This window comes from Varanus komodoensis, unplaced genomic scaffold, assembly GCF_004798865.1.
Source record: "Varanus komodoensis strain SLA01 unplaced genomic scaffold, ASM479886v1 scaffold16, whole genome shotgun sequence".
In the NCBI taxonomy this organism is placed as follows: Eukaryota; Metazoa; Chordata; class Lepidosauria; order Squamata; family Varanidae; genus Varanus; species Varanus komodoensis.
Genome location: NW_025335468.1, coordinates 11636398 through 11653822, shown reverse-complemented (window position 1 = coordinate 11653822; position 17425 = coordinate 11636398). Strand labels below are relative to the sequence as shown.

Genomic DNA, 17425 nt, shown 5'->3' with positions numbered 1-17425 from the left:
AACTGAGCACAGGAATCTGCAAGCAGGCCAGGTGCGCAGCTGTAGTCCTGTCCATGCTTTCCAGCACCTGCTGTGCATAGGCTCACTGAGCTGACTCGGGAGGCACTGGCCAACTCGTCTCCCTTGAACTTGTCCAACCCCCTTCTCAAGCAATCCAGACTGGTTGCCATCCCTGATTTATGGCAGTTAATCTATATTTAGCTGTGTGCCATGTAAATGACATGCTTTTATCTGTCCTGAATCTGCCACCAGTCAGCTTCATGCCATGATGCTGGGCACTAGTATTATAAGAAAATGTCCCTGTCTACTTTCTCCACTCCATGCATAATGTTGTTCACTTCTACATGTCCTCCACGGCCCACCTTTCTTCTAAGCCAAACTTTTTTTCAAAGTTGTAACCTTCCCTTCCTGGAGAGTTTCTTCAGCCCCTTGTTCATTTTAGTTTCTGGACTTTTTTCTACTCTACAAAATCCTCAAGCAATCCTTGCACTCTGAAGAAGAGCTGGCAAATCCAGAATGTATGGAAAACATTTCACTGACTCTGCAGCAAATGATCGTACGTTCTATTTTGGATTCAGTGGCAAGAAAGGATATGTGAGACAAAACAGTATGTCTGTCATAGACCTAGGCTATTAAAAGATAGGAAGACCTCAAGAGGACTGTGTTTCTTCAGCTTACATGCATAAGATCCAGCACCACAGTGAAGCATGCTCAGCTGTTAAGGATACCAATCAAATGCAGCATGGATATGTGCTGTGAGATGGATGCATTTTCCAAGAGCCTCTACTTTCTAGTTGCTACCATAAAATCATTGTTTAAAACAACTGTGTGATGGAGAAGAGGACAGAAAAATACTGGGCTTTTCTATCAATGGGTGGGCAGCTGCACCTGGGATAGATGGATGCTGTCATTTATAGATAAATACTGTTCCAATGAACAGATGATCTGAACATTTCAAATCAATGCAAATGCTGGAAGAGCTCAGCTGGCTCAGACCAAGGATCCATTCTATTCAGCATCCTGTTCACATGGTGGGCAACCAGCTACCTGTGGGAAACAGAGCATGGGTGCAATAACACCCTGCCACCCGTGACCTACTGATCTACACAGGCATACTGGAGGTGGCATTTCTCAGTGTCCTAAATGCCCTAGAACGGTTGGTCATGGTGGGAGACGATTCTGGATTTAATCTTAGGTGGTGTTGCCTAAGATATAGTATGGGATGCAAATGCTGCTGAACCTATTGAAACAGAGACCATGGCAACTTTCAGATTTATATTAAATCTATTAGGTAAAGATTGCTAAAAACGTCCAATACAGTCACACTTGACTTCAAAAGAGGAAACTTCCCTAAAATGAGGGAACTGGTAGAAAAATGAGTTGAAGAAAGGACTCAAGGGGGTTAAATCCCTTTCAAATGCTTGAAGATTACTCAAAACAGTAACAGTAGAGGCACATAACATGCATTCCACAAGTTTGGAAAGGAAGCATGAAGTCCAAGAGGTTACCTAACCTTAACTCTATTTTTAGGGATAATATTGGGGAGAAGAAATCTTCCTTCAGGAAATGGAAATCTTGCCCAAATCAGAAAAACAAAAGGGAGCACAAGCTTGTACAAAGAAAATGCAAACAGCAAATAATTTTGTGGAACGTTAACACTTGCAACATCCAGGCCAACACTGAAGGAATATTTGAGTATCTCAGAAGAAAGAAACTAGCCAGAGAGACTGTTGGACCAATTGGATGATAATGGAATTAAAAGAATGCTAAAAGGGGAGAAGCTGAATAGGTTATTTTCATTTGACTTCACACAAGAGGATGCAGAACAGATGCCCATTTCTGAACATCTGTATTTGGAGAGTCTGAGGAATTAAGGCAGATACTAGTGACAAAAGGTGACATTATCAACCTTGACAAATCAAAAATTTTATAAATCACTGGACTCAAATGTTATCCATTCTAGAGTTCTTAAAGAGCTCAAATATGAAATTGCTGACTTTCTTACAAACACATGCATTATGTCCCTAAGATCAGCCTCTGTACCAGAGAACTGAAGAATGGTCAATGTAACACCAATTTTTAAAAAAGGATCCAAGTGGATCCAGGAAATTGCTGGTTTTCAGCTTAATATCTGTTCTGCGTAAATTGGCTGAAAGCCTTATTAGAGATAGAAACAGTTAAGCACATAGATGGACAAGCCCTGCTGAAAAACAGTCAGTATGGCTTTTGCAAAGGTAAGTCCCATCTCACTAACCTATTGGAGTTCTTTGAGACTGTCAATAAGCATACATAGAGGCAAGCCAATAGACATTGTTTACTTGGACATCCAAAAGGCTTTTGACAAAGTCCCTCACCAAAAGTTCCCAAGCAAATGCAGCAGTTATGGAATGGTGGCAGTGGGGGAGCGGAGGTCCTTTTATGGATTAGGAACTGGTTAAGAAAAGAAAACAGAGAGTGAGAATAACTGGTAATTATTCCCAGTAGAGAAACAATGAGGTCCCAGAGATTCTGAATTAGTATCAGTGATAGTTCAATCTATTCACAAATGATCTGGAATTAGAAGTGAGCAGCAAAGTGGTCACATTTGCTGATGACACTAAGCTATTTAGGTGGTTAAAACCAAAAGGGATTGTGAATAGCTCCAAAGGGACTTTTCCAAGTTGCGAGAATGGGCATCGAAATGCAGCTCGAAGTAAGCAAGTGTAAAATAATGCATATTGGAGCAAAAAAATTCCAACTTTAAGTATAGGCTGATGGGATCTGAGCTAGCAGTGACTAAGCAAGAAAGGGATCTTAGAGTGGTAGTGAAAATGTCCGTCCAGTGTTCAGCTGCTGTGAAAAAGGCAGACTCCATGTTAGGCATAATTAGGAAAAGGAACAGAAAACAAAAATTCCAAGATTGTACTCTCCTTGTACAAATCCTTGGTGTGACTACACTTAGAGTATAGTGTACAGTTCTGGTCACTGTACCTGAAAAAGGACATTACAGGGTTGCAGCAATTCTCTTACGAAGAACAGTCATCCATCCATCGCATCTGTATACCACTGGTGGTTTACAGAATAAAAATGTGGAAGTAAAAATGATAAAATTGAGGCCATCATATTTTGGACATGTTATGAGAAGGCAAGACTTCCTGGAGAAGACAATCATGGTAAGGAAGGTCAAAGGCAGAAGGCAAAAGGGAAGACTAAATATGAGATGGATCACAAAGGAAGCCACGGCACTGAACTTGGAGTAGACAAATAGTATTTTTTAGAAACAGAATAAATAGAAATCCTTTCCCCCCTCTTTAGTTCCAAATTGTGCTCTCTCTGTGTGTCACACTTAAGCACAAGGAAGTGTAAGGAAGAAAAGCAATAAACCTGCATTCTTTGATTGCCCACGTCATGCCCTGGTTTATCAATCTTGTGACAACAAAGACAAATCAATGGAAATATCTTCTGTATCATCTGTAAAATATATCTTTATCCACAGGAAAAAAACCCTACAATACAAAAGATATACAAATAAGATATACATAAACTGCAGGGGAGGGGTCATTGGGGGGGAAATGAAAAAATCCACTAGGATGACAAGCTCTTGAGCATAGTGGAACTATCTGTTTGGATTCTGGTTTTTCTCGTCGGAGCTTTATAGAAACTAGAGCCACTGCTAAGCTAGAATTGCTACAGTCACCTCATTTGATCCAGCCCTTGCAGGAATGGGTATCTGCACATATGATGGGGTTAAACTATGTACTTAAATATGCACATAGCCCCCTTAAGAGGGGGCTTTGAAAATTATAGAATAATGTGGAATAAGAATGACATAATACATAAAAACATGCAAAGAACACACATGAAAATAGATCCCTATTGCAAAAGGAGATTTTGATTAATAAATTGCTCAGTGGTAAAGAGGGTGATGGTTACTTGGCAAGGAGCACCTCTTCTTTGTCTTGTTCCATTGGCAGCATGATGGAGGGTAAACCACAAATCCTTGGGTATGTTTTCATGAAGTTTAGTAGCCATTGCAACTATTGTATGAAGTGTAGTTGTACTGATGGTTTTTCATATTTGATCATATATTTATGATCCCAGAGTCATATTTTAATTGTTTATTGGGATGGGGAGCAGTGCGTGCGAGAGACACATGGGTATTGTCAGCAGCATGGTTACCAAAGCTTTAAACCAGGTGCTGAGGCGACAAGAGCAGAGCTGTTGGGGTTGGCGGAGACAACAGAAGGGATGCAGAAACGGTGCTCAGCCTTGTTTCCATGCCACAGGATTATAACCACACAAACAAACTCCAGCATAGGTTTCCTGTCTCACTTGTACTTGATGAAAAAGAGGGACAGAGCTGGGTTTTTTCCCCATCCCAGTGAAACTGCAGTCCCCATGCCCAGATACGTCAGACATGAGACGAATCTGGAGGAAGGTCACATCTGCGAAACATATAGAAGAATGGCTTTCTTCATTTTAGTATCTCTGCAGGTAAGATGAAGTTTTCACCACTTGGCCTTCTTTTCTCCAGCTTTTTAATTTTTAATTTACTTAAGTTAGGAATACTGAACCTGAATGAATGTGAAGGCCAAATGTTTCACTTCAGTTACCTGGACTCTACACCCATAATTTTCACCAAGGAACACTCGCTGATGGACTCAGTTGTTGCCCCCTCCTTTAAAAAAAGGGGTGGTGGTGGTAAATAAATAAAGGAAAATAAATAAATGAAATTCAGAGCTGAAGCAAATGTGATCCTTGTCTCTTAGTATATTTTTTACTCTCCTTTTTGGCATCTTTCATGCTGGAAATATACAGGCCCAGGGAACTTACAGTGATGGCATCAGTTACACTAAGTCTCTGAAGAGTAAGAATTCATCCATTTCACACACATATGGAAACGATGACTATATAAATGTCCTCAACCAATGGAAGGCATATATGAATATCCACTTGGCATAAGCCTTCCCTATGGAGGGTGCTTTTTGAATGCACAATCCTCATTCTGCCCATTGAAACAATTATACCTCCTAGGCATGGCTTGTTCAAGGCGGAAACAACCCTCATATAATGCATGTTGTGCAAAATGGCTCAGAGATTACTACTGAGGGCATCCTCCAATCCACAACATACAGACCAATTCACAAACTAGCTAAGTAACACTTAGATTTAAGCATGTTTTAGCCCAATCAACAGTTTAAAATCAATTTAAAGCCACACCTTCTGATCTGATTGTTTGTGAAGCAGAGGTTAGAAGCTAAACCCACTTTTCAGTACATCATTCAAATGGCATTTTGATGCCAAATAAGAGATCTGAGAACATAAACACAGCTCAGTTTCATTTGAAATCAACAATGTGGCACTTTTATAATTAAACAAGGGTGAGCAGAGGCAGAATGACATGCTTAATAGGGTCATCATAGGGGAGATCAAGAGCATTTACGTACCTGTAAGAAAACTGTGGATTTTGTGGGTGATAAGGATAAAGTAATCGTTTACTTATAAACAACATGGCAGACATTTTTAATAGCAAGTACTTTGCACTCTTGATATTTAATAAATGTAGCATTTTATTTCTGTGGTACAAATATATGAAATTATTAATACTTATACCACTTCCATGTCACAAACTGTTTCTGTTTCATGTAGAATATGTAAAAGGTGGAAAAAATTGCCTTAATTAGTACAGTGATGCCAATACATGCAACAAATATTTTAAAAAGCATGTAAAGGTACTACAGTGCTAATTTATCATAGATTAAGACTTTATCTTTGTTATACACATCACATTTTTGTATGCTTTGTTTGGTAAATACGTTATCATTCCAGTTGTGACTAATACATGCCTGACCCACATTGCTAGACTGGTACCAAATTGCAAAATTAAGTTGATCTGATTTCATTTCAGCTACTGGATTAAATTACTTTAAATCTAAATGTGGCTCTGTCCAACAGTTAAATGATAAGTCATGATGAGTTAAATTCCACAATGAATTTCAGTAAGATATTTCTCTTTTTCTTGTCACTGAGTTGCTTCCAAAGTTTGAACCAAATAAATGGCAATGTGTTTACTTGTATAATTTACAGTACACATTGCCAGAACCTGAGATGCCATAAATGGCTCTCCCTTTCCTTTTATATTTGCAACAGCCCTGTGAGGTAGGTTAGGCCCAGAATGTCTGATAGGCTTACAGTTACCCATTAACATTCATGACTGAGTGAAAAGGAACTTGGGTAGCCCTGGTCTTAGTCCACTGACCTCTGCCCAGTGCTGGCTTTCTTTTGTACTGTCTACTAATTTTTTTTTAATGGCTGCACATTTATAGACGACGTTGCGTGCCAGAACTATAGGTTTACATCCCAGCCAGGCAAACTATGCCACTGGCATATCAGCCAGTGCTGATGCTGATATGAAAAGGGTACACACCCTGGCTATATAGCACTATTTATCTGTTACATTAGGAATACATTTTGGAAAATCTTTTTGAATAAAATTTCTAGAATTGTGAAATAGCATTTCTCTTCTTCCAAAGGGTGCAAGGACCTGGGAAAAGGATTTGCCTCAAAAGGTGGTATAAAACATTTTAAATAAATACATTTAAATTAAATGAGTTGTAAGGCTCAATCAATGCATGTTTAGACAGAGAAAGTCTTATAACTCAGAATTCTCCAACCACCACAGCTGGTAGCCGGGAGGCTTTTTTACTATCTCAGCATTCATAGGATTGTGCCCTCAGCTATTAAACTTGCATTAAGATGAAGGTTCTAATCCTGGATTTCAATTATTATACAGCAAGCCAAAGGAACATGTCTACCAAATTAGTGGCAGGTGGCACTAAATAAAATCTTATAAAGTTTATAATTGCATTCTTGCCATATTTGGGGATATGTACAGTACAGTATCGAACCATTTAAGACATTTTCTCTGGCCACCCTACATCTGCAGCTGCTGTGTTTTTTTAATATTTCCCATAGCTTTCCCCACATTAGTATAAGAAACAAAGGGGGGTGCAATTAAATTTAAGTTAATTACACACTTAATGACACCATACATTTCTTAATTCATTTGCACTGAAAGAAACCATGCTATATTATTTATAGATTTAATTAATCTGTACATTTATTTAAGACATAAAGCACTGCAGTGTAAACAGGCACCCTTGTGTTTCAAGTCACTCTCATCTCATAAATATTAATAATGTTGTTGCTACTGCTGCTGTTATTGTTTTTGTTACTGAACCTAATGAATCCGTTACTGAACCTAATGAATCCGTTTCTAACTAGAACTGAGATACTTGTATATAAGTGTTTTAAAAAAATCAGCGCAGGTCCATGCAACGCCAGGACATAAATAATTCAATACAGAAAAAATAGTTTTCAAAAGAGAAACCTCTCAGTTTGGGTTGTTTATCCCCCTAAAAGTATTTGTACAAATAAATAAAGTCAGAGAGATAAGATACATACTCCGTTTTCCTTAGCTGTCCTGAATCACATTGCACCAAATAATCTTACCTACCTTGCAGAGCCAACCTGAAACAGAGGCCACATACCCCAGCCTGCTCTACAGGGCGCGTCAGGAAGGCTCATCTGCTATGCTAAACTTGGGCTTTAACCTAACAGATCTTTTCCTAATGGTGCTCCTCGGTGACAAGGCAATGGTGCCCCAAATGCCTGGGTCTTCCTCCAGCTGCCTGGCAGTGCACTTAGGAGTGGAGATCTTCACTGTGTTGCCAAACTTGGAGTAGTCCACCGAATACTGCCCGTCCTCTTCCGTCACAATCGGCACGAACCTTTGCCCCCAGAGGATCTCATCGGCCAGGTAGGATGTCCTGGCCTGGGTGGTGATGCCCGTGGTTTCCACCACCCCTTCCAGGATGACTATAACTTCCAAGTCCTCGTGGTGGTGGAGATGGGAGGGGGCCACGTCGTACAGGGGGCTCTGCTTGTCTATGACGTGGCAGATGATGAGCGGGGAGACGAGGAAGATGCTGTTGCCCCCAACCGGGTTCTCCATCTGGATGTCGATCTGGTTGAGGGGCACCACTTCCCCCTCCAGGCTGGTGGTCTTCTTCACCACCTGCATGCGGATGGTGGCGCTAATGATCATGCTCTTGCGCAGGTCGCCCACGCGCAGCATGAAGCAGAGCTTGCCCCCGCGCAGGGCGATCACCGCGTGCTTGCTGAAAATGAGCGTCTCGGCGCGCCGGCGCGCTTGGGCCGTCTTCATGAAGATGCATCCCAGCATGATGGCGTTGATCACCAGCCCCACGATATTCTGCACTATCAGGATGAGGATGGCGGCCGGGCACTCCTCGGTCATCATGCGGCCGCCGAAGCCGATGGTCACCTGCACCTCGATGGAGAAGAGGAAGGCCGAGGTGAAGGAGTGCAGCTCGGTCACGCAGGGCACGAAGCCCGCCGCCGCGCCGTCGTCGCCCGGCAGGTGCAGCCGCCGCGTGCTGTGGTCCAGGTCGCCGTGCGCGAAGGCGATGAGCCACCAGATCATGGCGAAGAGCAGCCAGCTGCAGAGGAAGGACATGGTGAAGATGAGCAGCGTGTCGCGCCACTTCAGGTCCACCAGGGTGGTGAAGACGTCCTGCAGGAAGCGGCCCTGCTCCCGGATGTTCTTGTGCGCCACATTGCAGGCGCCGTTCTTGCCCACGAAGCGCGCTCTCCTCTCCCGCGCGCGGAAGCGGGCTTGCTCGGGCACGTCCTCGGCTAGCCGGGTCAGGACGTATTCCTCCGGGATGATCCCCTTCCTGGACAGCATGGCTGGCATGAGCTCCCGCCGCCGCACCCTCTGCTCCTACTGCGGTCGCCCCATGCCCGCCGCCCGGACGAGATTGCACGGGGCCATAACGCCGCCAGCTCCTCCGCCCTGTGGCCGAGTGCCCTCACCCGCGGCTCTGCGCCCTCCCACCGCCGCCCCGCCAGGGGCCGCGAACCCGATCCGCGCCCCCGCCGCCCCAGCTGCGCACGCCAATCACAGCCCTCCCCGGCTTTTGCCAAGAGGCGGCGGCGGAGGCTTTTCGTGACACTCTCCTGCAGCCAACCAGCCCGCGTGTGACAGGAGATGCTCCAACCGCGAGGCACCGTCGCCCATATCCGCGAGCGCCCGCAGAGCCGCCGCTTCGGGAAGCCGCAGGCACAGGCGCGTGCGGGCGCCTGCCCGAGCATCGCGCGGTGCGGGCCGGCAGGGGGCGCTGTCGCGCAAGGCAAGCCTAGCACAGGTGACTCCCGCGCCCGGGGGAGGGACGCGCGAGGCAAGGACCCCCGAGCCGCCCTCTTGTCTTCTCGCGAAGCGGCGCGCCGCACCAAGGAGAAATGCCGGGATGGGCTGGCCGGGCGAGGGGAGGGGAGAAATGAAGAAGGGACGTGGAAAGAGCTTTGAAGGCTTCAGGTGCCTGCACCTGCTCTGGCAACTCGTCTGTTTTGGTTATCAGTTGGGCCCATCGATCTCTGAAGGGGATAAGCTGTGAATGGGGGGCGGCCTTACTGATTCCTGACTAGGCTCTTCTCTCAACCTAAACACTGTGCAATCCAGAGAGAGGGGAAAATATGGGTCTGTTCACACTGCACGATAGTCATGGGATGGTTAAACAAGCCATGGGCTGTTGGGCAAGAGGCAGTGCCTGTGGCTTGCCAGCTGCTTCCATTTTTAATCAACGACCTGTAGTCAGCTCCACTGTTTGTTGAATGCGGTATCTTGGATAATTTGTGGGTGAGAGGCAGCACACGCTCTTGCTTGTGAATGACAACCCTTTGGGATTGTCACTGGATGCAAAGTAAAGGCTGTCAGTGACCAGTGGCAGCAGCTAGTCCTTGCCTTTGACTCCACTGACTAGAGTCCAATTTATTAAATGCATCTTTTATGAGCAACAACATACGTACAGGGGCATTCAGAGAAAATAAATTGTGAATGGTGTAGCCAGTGAAATACCGTTGTGTCCAAGCAAAGCTCAAATGCATACAAGGTAACCAAAGTGACCACTTGTGACTGGTGATAACATAGTCTTTCTAGTGTTACTGGTTGGGGAGGGGGTGGGGAGAGAAACTTGCAGACACTGATAACTGCTTCCCTTGTTAAGCAAATGTAGCAATTCTGGTCATTATTGGTAATCAATTTCTATTTTCCATTGTTATCCATGATGCCTTTCTGCATGCAAAAGCTGCCTTTCCTTCCACTTAATTATTTGTGTTACTCTTTGGTGTCCTTCAGTTGCTAAGACTCCAATATTATATATGTCAACTCCCCTAAATTCAGTGGAACTTACTCCCAGATAAGTGGACATAGGATTGCAGGCTCTGATTTATTTATTTTTAATATAGATACTGCTTTCTGCTTCTGTTTTATATTTGTGCAGTGCTTAGTTCAGACCTTTCAGAATTCATTGCCATTTTATAGAATAATTTGTAGCATTTCAAGTCATTTTGCCTTGAAAAAATTGTACTGTTTATTTGTTCTTGTGCACTACCATAACTAATATTTGATATAATGTAGCACTGCTTGCTGAATCACTGAATCGGGTCATTAGGATGCCATTGACTTTCATGTGTAAGTGCTTAGGGCTTGACAGAATTAATTGCTAGTACATTTATCCTGGACTGCATATTTAACAATATTAAATGGGTTGTTCAGCATGAGCTTATCAGAGAGGGAGGCGTGGATAAACGTAACTATTTATATCTGCTTCTCCCAAGAATCTGTAATGTTTTGTGGAGGTTTTTTTTTTTTTTTTTTTGGTCACTTGCAAACAGTTTTTCTTTTTACTCTGGTTTACTTCATAGCTCTGCAAATGATTAGCATGGTTGCTTCAAATATTTTTCAGGGAGCAGGGAATACCTGTCTTTTGCTTATTACTTCTTCAGGCCTCCTTGCACAGTTGACTGTGAGTGTAAAAGCCAAAAGATTGGTGTAGAACCACGTTTCTAGAGATTTCAATATTCAGATTAGATTTTCTGGAAGGTCTTTTGCATTAATATGATTTTATTTTATTCATACACTGCATTTTCACTAAAGAGACTGTCCAAGGCAGCAGACATTAATAAAATAGAGATAAATGTGCCTATTTTTAAATTAAACAATATTTAAACTCACTACACTCACTACATTTAAAAACTCACTAAACTCACTACATTTAAAATCACACAGAAAGTTCATCAGTTGAAAATAAATAAAATATAAACAGCACAAACCAGTTGATACTGAATTCAGCAAACATGCTGGCGCAAAATAAAAATATCTTTGCAGTAGAAAGATATGACTACAGGATTATCCCTGGCAGCAGGTTCTAGAACCTGGGACCAATCACCCAGAAGGCCTCCTCTTCTGTTTGCACAACATGTCTCCCCAGCAGTGGTAGAATGAAGGGAAAGGTCTTTCCTATGGACCTTAAAACCTAGGCAGGCTCGTAAGTGAGCATAAGGGGTCCCTTGAGTAGCCATTTCCCAAGTCTTTTGCAGAACACCATCCATTGCTAGCCTGACACATCTTTGCTCCTAAACTCTGTTGCTGAGTGTGTGTGTATTTATCTTCCAGGTTATTATAATGAAGCATTTTACTTTTAAGGAAGTTTATAGTAAGAATTATTTGTAATAGTTGGGTATGCCCACTTATTTATTTATTAAAAGCTTTTGTATGCCGCCCTATTATACAGGATCTCAGGACAACTTACAATATTTAAAAGAACAATTAAAACAATTGACTAAGATGTCCCCTAAAATGGTTGTATGCAGTGAAAATCCTGCTTTTCCCGCTTTACATTCTTTCCCTTGCCTTCACATTTGAAGTTTCCTTTCCTGAGTTGGAAAGAATAATCTTACGTTTTATTAATCTTTTATTTTCTGTTGGTACGTTTCTTATTGTTGTTGATGCTAGTTGCAAACTCACCTTGTATAACATTTTAAAGCAAAGCCACAATTTGCAAGAGTGGAAATTATATATTTTTTCCATTAGAAACACAAGTTCATTGCTCTTGCTTTTATTTCGAGACTAGATGGGAGGAGGGGGTACATGCAAAATGCCCCCTTGCTGTGTTTCACATGGCTGAGTACAGAACAGCAAAAATGCTTGAAAGGGGTAGTCTGTTGCATCGCTACTACTGGATTATCCAACCATGTTTTCAGATTCCGCTATGAACACCTCACTAAGGGAAGAGACTTATGGGTAAGTTTGGTAATGAACGAAAGAAACTCTCTGAGGAAACCTATCAGCATAACCATAATTCAAGTCTGTTCTCCAATGGCAGCTGCCAAAGAAGAAATAGAAAACTTATATGCGAGTGTCCAAAAGGATATTGATAACACATAAAGCCAAGACATGCTGATCCTCATAGGTGCCTGGAACACAAATGTAGGTGAAAATAAAAGAGAAGGTGGAATTAACATACAAAACTACTATAGAGAAGAGATAAATGGACAGGCTGCTTTGAAGAATATTGATGAAAATGAAAGTGCAAAAGCAGGACTACAACTGAAGATTAAGCACCCAAAAATTGTGACTACAGAAGAATGAAAGCTGAAGACAGAATCAGAAGAGGAAGACCAACTATGAGAGGGATCATACAGAAAGACAGTCTTGAGTTTACAAGAGCTGAGCAGGGCTATGAAGGATGGAACATTCTGGAGGGCATTTATTCATACAGTTGTTATGGTTGGAGATGACTTGATGGCATGTAAACAAGAAGTACATTTCATTAAATCAGACAAAGGCTGGAAATGAAGCACTTAAGAAAGTGTGATAAGTTGTCAGATGGAGAGCCGTATATTGTTACCATCTTGCAGTTAGGGTGACCAATGTGCTCTTCTTTACAAGGGACAGTCCTGTGTTTGCAGGACTGTCAGAAAGTATTATTTAATTTGATAGTGTCCTATATTTGATGTTGTCCAGTTCTTATCCATTTCAGAGATACTGAACTGGTTTCAGGCTAAGTTAGTTGAACAATTGAAATCAGTAGAACAATTTAGTCATGACCTTAAGTTCCATTGATTTTAATGCTAAGCTGAGCATAATTAACAAATGAAGCCATCCAATGTAGCTGCATGTAACCCTCCAAATGTGGATGTTTATGGGCATCCAGTTAAGGGCAGGAGGAATGCATAGGCTAGGATGACTTCCTCATGTCTCTGTCCTGCAAAAGACAAAGATGTCATCACTGAGGCACCCTGCCAGAGCATCCCCTTTACTCTTCTCCTCCTGAGCCCCATCACATGCCAGCTCCATGTCACACTTGTGACTTGAGGGCTGCAGCCCATGTGAAAAGAACTGTGCTGGCTGCTAGGGCAGAGGGAAGTAACTTACAGTGTCCCAGGTCTGACCTCAGAATGGATTTATCACCTGGGAGCTGCTACTGTGGCCTGATCTGTTGCCATCTAAGCAGCATCTACCAGCCATAGCATTGCACCTTTAGTCTGGATCCAATCCAGGGATCCATAGAGAGAGAGGGCAGACATGGACATCACCTATTTACATTTAATGCCTGGAGACACTGGTTACCTCATCGCAGTCACAGGTGGCATGTATTATAGTTTTCTTCAGTAATTCTTCCAGAATTGAATGGGTCTACCTACCTATTTCCATTTATTTATGCAAACATCTCTTTTTCAGGTGCCTTTTTGGGCAGTGCACAGGTGGGGGCTTAGTTACAGGATTACCAGTAGTAGATTGTGCAAAAATGTCATTAGGAATTGGATTGCATCTGAGCAATTATAATCAGAACCTGCACTGTTGATAATAATGAACATACTTACCATATTTGTTATGTATCATGGCTACCTGTCAGTAGTATGTTTAATTGCATTTAATGGTTCATGTTATTAGTCCTGGCCTACAAAGGTGCAAATGGCTTTGGGCCTCTATGATTATTATGATATTTTTATCTTTAATATTATATTCTGCTATCCATTAAACCTGTGCTTTGCACAACCTGGTATGTAAGGCAGTGTCATTAATTTATCTATAATTGTACAGTTTCCTCTCTTTGGGACTCACTTTCCTGTCAGATTTTTTTTCTGATTAAGGTGCAGCCCATGATGGGGATGGTTAGCACTTTTAACTTGGAATCCAATGAGGCCTTTATTTAAATGCCTCAAAGTTTAAATTTGATTTTATCATTTTACTTTTAAAAGTAGTTTGTTCAATATGAGACTTTGGGATAAATCAGGTAGGAATGCAGATTAAAAGAAATAAGCAATCTAATTGCTAACTAGGAAAGCTGCTCCTTGAAAAATTAATAAAGATCATGTATTAGTGATTCAGAGGTAAAACAACTCTTATTTCTTGAGAATGAAAAAACTGAGCCCTGTTGTATTAAATAATCAGATTTTTTATTTACAGGTAATTTACAGAATTAGAAAATGGATAATAAAATTGCACTGTCAAAGATTTATTTATATCTACTTGTCTGCTTGGACAAAAGAAGCAAACACACTGTCTTCTTGTTCCAAAAGAATCTCTGGCTTATCATATTCCAGAATAACTCCTCTCTTCATTACGATAACCATATCTGCATTAAGAATAGTGTGCACCCGGTGCTGCAAAACAAATAGACACGATGAAAATTCTTATTACCATCAAAATACAAATTTGTCAAAAACGATTTCATTCTACTGAAGCTTCTCCACTCACTGAAACACAATTGCCAGTTCATTCTGATTCAGAAAGTCATATCACAAACCCTTAGAGAAGCTGCCTTCTTGAAGCATATCACTTGAATTTTTTTTAGTCTGCACTGAGTTCCAGTTTATTTATTTATAGCATTTCTGTACCACTCCACATCCGCAGCAGATTCTAGAGTGGCGAACACTAGAATAAGGTTAAACAGGTATAAAGTTAAATAAAAGTTCTATGTATATTAAATCATTTAAAAACAAAAATTAGGAAAAGCTTCCTGGAATAAAATTGCCTTAATAGCAGGCACCAAAACTATCACAGTGCTGGAGACTGTTGGATCTTCTGAGGCAGCGGATGCCACAGAAATGGGGCTGCCACACTGAATACTCTTCTGATGGTATCCAGTTGGGAGATGGGTCTGTGTGGAACCACCAGGAGAGAGTCCTCCAATGACCACAGTGCCTGGGCAGGCTGGGAAGGAAGAAGGTACTCTCTCAGGTATCCTGGTCCCAAGTTGTTCAGGGCTTTACCTGGTGCAATGACGAATGGGGTAGTTCCTTCAGCAAAGGGGCTGTGTGCAGAAAAGATGCAATTCCTGAGGGCTCACACAGTCGCATTCTGTGCTAACTCTAGAGCAGCGCCTCATGGCACACACTGAGTCTTGAGGTTTCCAGCGTCACTTTGTTTTTAAGTGCAGTTAAAGTGTTGAGTCATACCTCATGAATCCTTAAATTGTTTGGGGCCAGAACAGTTTGAAGGACTGGCTCCTGCTTCCATAGGAGCCTAGGTAACTAAAGTTCAACATCACCCACCACCCACAAGGGGACACTTACTTATGAAGTAAGATAAAGTCTTTCTTACTTTGGCACCCAGGTTACAGATCTTCCTTCCTTTGGAGAGACTCCATAGGCTGTCTCTAAAGTTTAGTTAAGCTGCTGTTAACACTTTTTAAAAGTTGCCTACTGTTCAGCTGGGTTGTATTGTTTTACTCTATTTCTAGTTTCACTGTGTTTTAACATTTGTTGTCATTTACTTTAAAGCCCCTTAAAACTGAGAAGTGGTCATAAAGTATTTTCCATTGGATCTAAGAAAGGAAGAAACTTTCCATGAGAAAGGAAGCTCTGCTTGCAGAAGATTCCTCTGGCCAATATCAGGAAATTTCCCCTCCAAACCACAGGTCACCCTATTCTACAAATACTCTGTGTATCATTATCAGGGCGCTGTGAAGAGGCTTCTCTGGGAATGAGGGATAGGGAATTTTATTTCTTTTAGCACAGTTGAACTAGAATAATTCTGGTTTTAACCCGTTGTAACTAAAATTTGTCAGAATGTCTCCTAAATGGAATAAATAGATCTGAAATTTTGAGAACTTCTTTCCCTGTTAAATGCTGGAATCATTTCTAAGCCTTGTTTGTACTCTCAACAGTCTGTCCTTTTTCTCTGTTCACAGTAGTTGGTGAGCATCTCATAATGTCTATTGTGACATTGTTTGTCCCTCAGTGGAAGGGCAGTTAGTCTGAAACTTTTACTTTCATCCACAAAAATATTGCTCTTCAAGCCTACAGTTTCAAAACACTCATTCAAAGAAATACTTCGGAGGTAATATGAGTGTTATCTTATCATAACATGTTTTATAACATGCAACATATGTTATTATAACATAACACAACGAAATTATCATAATAATGGTTCAATATGTCCATCGATTCATTGCATTTTCTTAGCGCTCACAGTTCATGTTACAAGTAACTGTAAAATAGAAAGATCACCAGCAGGCCATCTGGGAACTGCTGCCAGGAAAAGCTTTGTGAAAATTCCCAAATGAGCATCTCTTCTGAGCAGTTCTCAGGACCATTGATGACTTGTTCTTTTTGGTTTGAAATATGCATTTTGTCAGAATTAAGTGAAACATCTTATGCCTAAATATATTTGCAACTGAGTCAGCCACACTAACAAGAGTTCTCTTGTCAGCTGTTAATCTATGTGAAATATTTTAAATCTATTTAAAATGGAAAAAAACACTATGAAGTTATTTTAGAAGCAAGGTTAGGGAGGCCCTGTTAACAAAAAGTTACCACTATGCTAGAAATGTATGGCAAATCACTAGCAAATACTTACTGCAATTGTCACCACAGTGCGATCAGCAAAAGCAGTCATTACAACCTTCTGAAGAATGTTTTCCTACAGAAGCAAGCAACAAATATTTCTGTGTATTAATTTAGCTGCTGGCATAAATTAAATACAGGCTTTGTTCTAGCCAATTAGTAAACAAATAATTTTGCTCTTAAAAGAATCTGATATTCATAAAGAATATTGATACACTAAACTCACCGTTGCCATGTCAATAGAAGCTGTGGCTTCATCCATGATGAAGATGCTTGTCTTTCGTACAAATGCCCTGGCTAAGCAGAACAGCTGTCTTTGCCCTTGGCTGAAATTTTCTCCCCCTTCTGTGACTACAGCATCTGGGTAGAACAAAATCAATATTTAGAGAGATAGAGGCCTGTGCAAATTCACGAATGTGTTCCTTGTTATCCCCAATCGCAACTCCCTCCCTCCCTCTCTCCTGCACACACACAACTGCAGGCAATCCAGCTTTCCTACTTCAAACCTACATGCACACATACCACTTTCACGGTTATGCATCCCTCCAAGCTCCTTTCAAAACCACAGCCACCCCCACTATGTTCAGACACATGCTCCAGGGATGGTGCTACACTAAGAGTTTTTCTAGAATGTGGCTCAGCCTCTTATTTCAGTATAGTGAAATTCTCTTAAGGATTAATGCTTACTTCCCAAAAGTTGACTCCCCAACTCCATTAATGTCATGACTGT

At 41.6% G+C, this 17425-nt stretch overlaps 2 protein-coding genes across 4 annotated transcripts in view; both read right to left on the bottom strand.

Annotated features, from left to right (window-relative positions):
- Positions 1-7145: 7145 nt before the first annotated feature.
- On the bottom strand, positions 7146-8749 carry KCNJ11 (potassium inwardly rectifying channel subfamily J member 11). The gene has a single exon (XM_044425824.1). It carries the CDS (start codon positions 8747-8749, stop codon positions 7553-7555), a length of 1197 nt encoding a protein of 398 aa, XP_044281759.1. The 3' UTR covers positions 7146-7552.
- Positions 8750-14282: 5533 nt separating this feature from the next.
- ABCC8 (ATP binding cassette subfamily C member 8) overlaps positions 14283-17425 on the bottom strand; it is a 103029-nt gene continuing 99886 nt past the window's right edge. For all 3 annotated transcript variants that reach the window (XM_044425761.1, XM_044425762.1, XM_044425763.1), the window contains 3 exons: positions 16922-17055; positions 16709-16771; positions 14283-14511 (listed from right to left, as the gene is read on the bottom strand). In XM_044425761.1, coding sequence (XP_044281696.1) covers positions 14374-14511; positions 16709-16771; positions 16922-17055 — 335 coding nt within the window. In that variant the 3' untranslated portion in view covers positions 14283-14373. The remainder of the gene's footprint in view (positions 14512-16708; positions 16772-16921; positions 17056-17425) is intronic.

What these genes read in the sequence shown, in the direction of transcription:
- KCNJ11 (XM_044425824.1), bottom strand. Translation starts at nt 8,749, where the DNA reads ATGCTGTCCAGGAAGGGGATCATCCCGGAGGAATACGTCCTGACCCGG.